The 6,075-nt window shown below is 48.3% G+C and overlaps 1 protein-coding gene across 1 annotated transcript; it reads left to right on the top strand.

The window, feature by feature from the left end:
• LOC142313178 (E3 ubiquitin-protein ligase TRIM39-like) lies at nt 1-1,572 on the top strand. The gene has a single exon (XM_075352162.1). It carries the CDS (start codon nt 1-3, stop codon nt 1,570-1,572), a length of 1,572 nt encoding a protein of 523 aa, XP_075208277.1.
• Nucleotides 1,573-6,075: the final 4,503 nt, after the last annotated feature.

The raw sequence follows: 6,075 nt of genomic DNA, 5'->3' as shown, positions 1-6,075 counted from the left end.
ATGGCGGCCGTAGATCTGAGGGACGAGCTGCAGTGCTCCATCGACCAGGAGGTCTATAAAGATCCTGTAACGCTGCCGTGTGGACACAACTTCTGCCGGGATTGTATCACCAAAACGTTTGACCATCAGCACGAAGATGACTACAGATGTCCCGAATGTCTGCAGAGATTTAAAAAAAGACCCGAACTCATACGAAACCACAAGTTGCGCAATATGGCCGAGGCTTGTCCTCAACCTGACCAAGAGCAGACCGGGATCTTCTGCACCTTCTGTGACTTCTCTGTTCCTGCAGAAAAATCCTGTTTGCAGTGTGAAACCTCCATGTGTGCTACACACGTGACCAGACACAACAAGACGGTATTGGGGCACACTTTATTACCCCCGAGCACCGACCTAAACAACAGAAAGTGTCCAGTCCACCAGAAGATCCTAGAATATTACTGCAAGGAGGACAAAACTTGTATCTGTGTGTTTTGCCGGTTGGATGGAAATTACGAGAGGCATCAAGTGGAGCCTCTTGATGAAGCCACTGAGCACAAAAAGGAGAATCTGAGGAATATTTTGAAGGTATTGACGTCAAGAGAAGAGGAGATGACAAAAAAAATCCAAAGTCTGCAGGAGGAGAAGAAAAAAATACATGAAAAAGCCACCCTTGTATCCGAAAAAGTCATAGAGCACTTTCAGTACGTGAAAAGACAACTGGCCATCCTCGAGGAGAGAGTCCTAAGTGAGATCTCCAGGCAGAAGGAGGACATTTTACTCTCACTCTCTGGTATCATCGAGGGGCTGCAAAGAAAAAAAGATGAGCTCTCCGAAAAGATGGGACACATCGAGGAGCTGTGCCGGGTGGACGAGCCGGTGACGCTCATGCAAGTATCAATAGATGACTTCTCTCACGTTAAAGACACTGATGACGTCACAGAACTCGAAGACCGAAGGACACCATACGTGGACGAAATCCAAGAAGGTATCAACCTCAAATCTCTACTGGAATATTTGTCGTCCGTAATAACGAGTGTGAAAAAAGGAATTTTTACGTTTGTACCAACGGCCATAACTCTAGATACAAAATCAGCCGGACAGAATTTACACATTTCTGGAGACTTCTGCACAGAGATTTTTTCAAACCAGGATGAGCCCGAATCGCCGGACAGGTTTGAGTATCCGATAGTTTTTAGCATAGAACAATTTAGCTTTGGAAAGCATTACTGGGACCTGGAGACTAGTGAGTCGGGGTGCTGGAGGGTCGGAGTAAGCTATGGCAGCCTACCCAGGAGAGGATATCAGTCCTTGATTGGGGACAATGATAAATCCTGGTGTTTGCGCAGATTTGGTAGGACAAACTGGGCGAGACACAATAGTAAAGATATCCCTATAGCCCATAGTACATCATGTGAGAGGCTGAGAGTGTGTCTGGACTATGATGAGGGCAGGCTGTCGTTTTATGACCTGAGCGATCCGATCAAGCACTTACACACCTTCATTGCTTCCTTCACCGAGCCCCTTCATGCCGCAATTGCTCTGTGGGGCTATCCGTGCGAATACAGATGGGTGAAAGTCATGAGACACTAGACATGGTCTCCACACCGAGGAGCTTTCGAAAAATATCAATGAGGGTTTAGTCACAACCAGAACTGGGACGAAGCGGTCACTGACCATCGCCGGCTGCAAAGAAGCCGCTCACCAAAAAAATCAGTCTGGGAAAATACTTCAGAAGGAAACGGTGACTAAAAATGATAACTAGAAAAGCCAGTTTTCAGAAGAAGAACCTTCTATATTTAGCAAATTACACTTTTAGAGATACACATGAATGGGAAAGAGCCATCTGTACCGTCAGGTTTCAGCTCGGAGATCTTAAACTGATCTGGACTGTGATGTGAATGTGTAGACTCTGAAGGAAAAGTATAACCAGACCTTAACTTGTGACTTTGGACCACATATGGTGGGGATGACTGGCATAGTAGCATATGGTTGCGAAACCTGGACGATAAAGAAACATGACAGAAGAAGAATCAACGCCTTCGAAATGTGGTGGTGGAGAAGGATGTTATCACTACCAGGGATGACAAGAACAAATTCAGGAACAAATCAAGCCAGACATGTCAACATGTCACTTAAAGAAAAGATCAAGAAGCTACGACTTGTCTACTCATCATACGAAGAGAGCAGTCACTGGAGAAGGACATCATGGTTGGAAGAATAGAAGGAACATGATGAAGAGGAAGACCAGCAACCTTATGGATAATGTCAGAGAAGATCATGGTGGACCTATCTAGATGGAGAAGACCCTGGCTGACCTATCTAGGTGAAGAAGACCTTTGTGGACCTATAGGCTGCACAAGATCGATCTTCCTAGAGAACTTTCATCTATCAAGTCGCCATGGCTCGAGGTCAGGCTGAAGGCTGTTATAAAAGGTACATATTATAACTTTCAGGATGGTGGACATCACCAAACGTTCCACCATGTGTAGCAAGTCATGGGGACAGCATATACACTGCACGTTCAGCACAAGTGATCGATGTGGTTCTGGGAAATATGTTTTCGTAGTTCATGAAAAAGAATGAGAAATCAAAAACCACAAATGGAAGGAAATGTCACTTTCGTGATGGGTGAGGCTGGTTTTGCATTTGTATTTTTCTGCACATAGACTTCCTAATTTGTCATCTGGATGATTTCAGTTCCGCATTGGTGTTTGTCCATGACTGTATTATTCCTAGAGTCATCAGTGGTGGAACATGACATTTGTGGGCCTCAATGCAACCCAATATATGTGTAATATTTTACTAACTATATTGTCGTGATGTCTGTATATTAGCCAGTGTCTTATTGAAATAGATTGATTTAGTATAGTGCGTTCTAAGGAACCAAACCAGGAGTCCATCAAGGGAAACGACTCAGACAAGGCATTGACTGTTATTAGCCTACAGGGAGTAACGGCCTCTACAGGTCACTACTGAGTACAACATTGCCCCTTCCATGGATGAGAAGCCTTCACATATTGTGAGTGACCCCCTCCATGGATGAGAAGCCCCCACACATTGTGAGTGACCCCCTCCATGGATGAGAAGCCCGCACACATTGTGAGTGCCCCCTCCATGGAAGAGAAGCCGCACACATTGTGAGTGACCCCCATCCATGGATGAGAAGCCTTCACATATTGTGAGTGACCCCCTCCATGGATGAGAAGCCCCCACACATTGTGAGTGACCCCCTCCATGGAAGAGAAGCCCCACACATTGTGAGTGACCCCCTCCATGGAAGAGAAGCCGCACACATTGTGAGTGACCCCCATCCATGGATGAGAAGCCTTCACATATTGTGAGTGACCTTCTCCATGGATGAGAAGCCTCAACACATTGTAGTGACCCCCTCCATGGATGAGAAGCCCCCACACATTGTGAGTGACCCCCTCCATGGATGAGAAGCTTTCACATATTGTGAGTGACCCCCTCCATGGATGAGAAGCCCCCACACATTGTGAGTGACCCCCTCCATGGATGAGAAGCTTTCACATATTGTGAGTGACCCCCTCCATGGATGAGAAGCCCCCACACATTGTGAGTGACCCCCATCCATGGATGAGAAGCCTTCACATATTGTGAGTGACCCCCTCCATGGATGAGAAGCCCCCACACATTGTGAGTGACCCCCTCCATGGAAGAGAAGCCCCCACACATTGTGAGTGACCCCCTCCATGGAAGAGAAGCCGCACACATTGTGAGTGACCCCCATCCATGGATGAGAAGCCTTCACATATTGTGAGTGACCCCCTCCATGGATGAGAAGCCCCCACACATTATGAGTGACCCCCTCCATGGATGAGAAGCCCCCACACATTGTGAGTGACCCCCTCCATGGATGAGAAGCCTCCACACATTGTGAGTGACCCCCTCCATGGATGAGAAGCCCCCACACATTATGAGTGACCCCCTCCATGGATGAGAAGCCCCACACATTGTGAGTGACCCCCTCCATGGATGAGAAGCCCCCACACATTGTGAGTGACCCCCTCCATGGATGAGAAGCCCCCCACACATTGTGAGTGCCCCTCTCCATGGATGAAAAGCCTCCACACATTGTGAGTGACCCCCTCCATGGGTGAGACGCCCCCACACATTGTGAGTGACCCCTCCATGGATGAGAAGCCCCCACACATTGTGAGTGACCCCTCCATGGATGAGAAGCCCCCACACATTGTGAGTGACCCCTCCATGAATGAGAAGCCTCCACACATTGTGAGTGACCCCTCCATGGATGAGAAGCCTCCACACATTGTGAGTGACCCCCTCCATGGAAGAGAAGCCCCCACACATTGTGAGTGACCCCCTCCATGGATGAGAAGCCCCCACACATTGTGAGTGACCCCCTCCATGGATGAGAAGCCCCCACATATTATCAGTGACCCCCTCCATGGATGAGAAGCCTCCACACATTGTGAGTGACCCCTCCATGGATGAGAAGCCTCCACACATTGTGAGTGACCCCCTCCATGGAAGAGAAGCCCCCACACATTGTGAGTGACCCCCTCCATGGATGAGAAGCCCCCACACATTGTGAGTGACCCCCTCCATGGATGAGAAGCCCCCACATATTATCAGTGACCCCCTCCATGGATGAGAAGCCTCCACACATTGTGAGTGACCCCCTCCATGGATGAGAAGCCCCCACACATTGTGAGTGACCCCCTCCATGGATGAGAAGCCCCCACATATTATCAGTGACCCCCTCCATGGATGAGAAGCCCCCACACATTATGACTGAGCCCCTCCATGGATGAGAAACCCCCACATATTGTGAGTGAGCCCCTCTTAGGAGGTTGCTGTGGGAAAATATGACATAAATTATGTTTTTTTAGCTATATTCTGTGCACATAATTAGTCGTCCTCCCTTCTCCAGATCATGAGGAGCGGTGAGGGGTGAGGATGAGACCCTGCCAGAAAATCTTGTGGTCAGATCAAGGAGAGAGCATGTGAATTGTAGATCTCTTCTCATTTCCTCTGATCTGATGGTACGAGCCTTCTTACTTTATCACTTTTATTTTATACTGGGTTTTTGTCATGTGTTTAAGTCTTTTTATTGTTTCATCTTTTTTGTTATTTTTGAAAACTCTTTTGGATATTAAACCTAAAATGTAATTGTTGTCGTCGTCTGATTCCACCGGCTCTTAGGCGTACATGGAGTGACTATGCCGGGCTTACGTATAAATAACCTAAAATGCTCAATGATGGACTCTTACGCCTAAAAAAATGTGGTTTTAGGCAGCGTCTGAAGATGTGTAAGTTGTGGATCGTCCTAGTTTCTTGGGGTAGAGCATTCCAGAGGATTGGTGCAGCTCGGAGAAGTCTTGGAGCCGTGAGTGTGAGTTTGGATTAGTGTTAATGTTAGTCGAAAGTTGTTTGCGGAGTGTAGAGAACGGGTAGGGTGATAGACAGAGGTGAGGGTGAAGAAGCAGGGAGTGCCGCACTGTGGAGAGAATGGGTAGGTGATAGACAGAGGTGAGGGTGAAGAAGCAGGGAGTGCCGCACTGTGGAGAGGACGGGTAGATGATAGACAGAGATGAGGGATGAGATGTAGGGGGTGCAGCACTGTGGAGAGGATGGGTAGGTGATAGACAGAGATGAGGGTGGAGATGTAGGGGGGTGCAGCACTGTGGAGAGGACGGGTACGTGATAGACAGAGAGCAGGAGGAGATGTAGGATGGTGCCACACTGTGGAGAGGATGTGTAGGTGATAGACAGAGAGGAGGCTGGAGATATAGGGGGGTACGGCATTGTGGAGAGGAAGGGTAAGTGATAGAGAGGAGGCTGGAGATGTAGGGGGGTGCCGCACTGTGGAGGAGAACCAAAAGAGAGCGGTCCGAGAGATAGGAGGAGAACCAGAAGGGAGCAGTCTGAGAGAAAGAGGAGAACCAGGAGAGAGCGGTCCAAGAGAAAGGAGGAGAACCAGGAGAGAGCGGTGTCCTTTAGGCCGATTGAGTGGAGCACAACGAGTAGGAGATGGTGGACAACAGTGTCAAAAGCTGCAGAGAGGTCAAGAAGAATAAGCAGAGAGTGGTCACCGTTACGTTTTGCTGT

Source organism: Anomaloglossus baeobatrachus, chromosome 5 (assembly GCF_048569485.1).
Source record: "Anomaloglossus baeobatrachus isolate aAnoBae1 chromosome 5, aAnoBae1.hap1, whole genome shotgun sequence".
Classification (NCBI taxonomy): domain Eukaryota; kingdom Metazoa; phylum Chordata; class Amphibia; order Anura; family Aromobatidae; genus Anomaloglossus; species Anomaloglossus baeobatrachus.
This window is presented reverse-complemented; position numbering and strand designations above follow the sequence as displayed.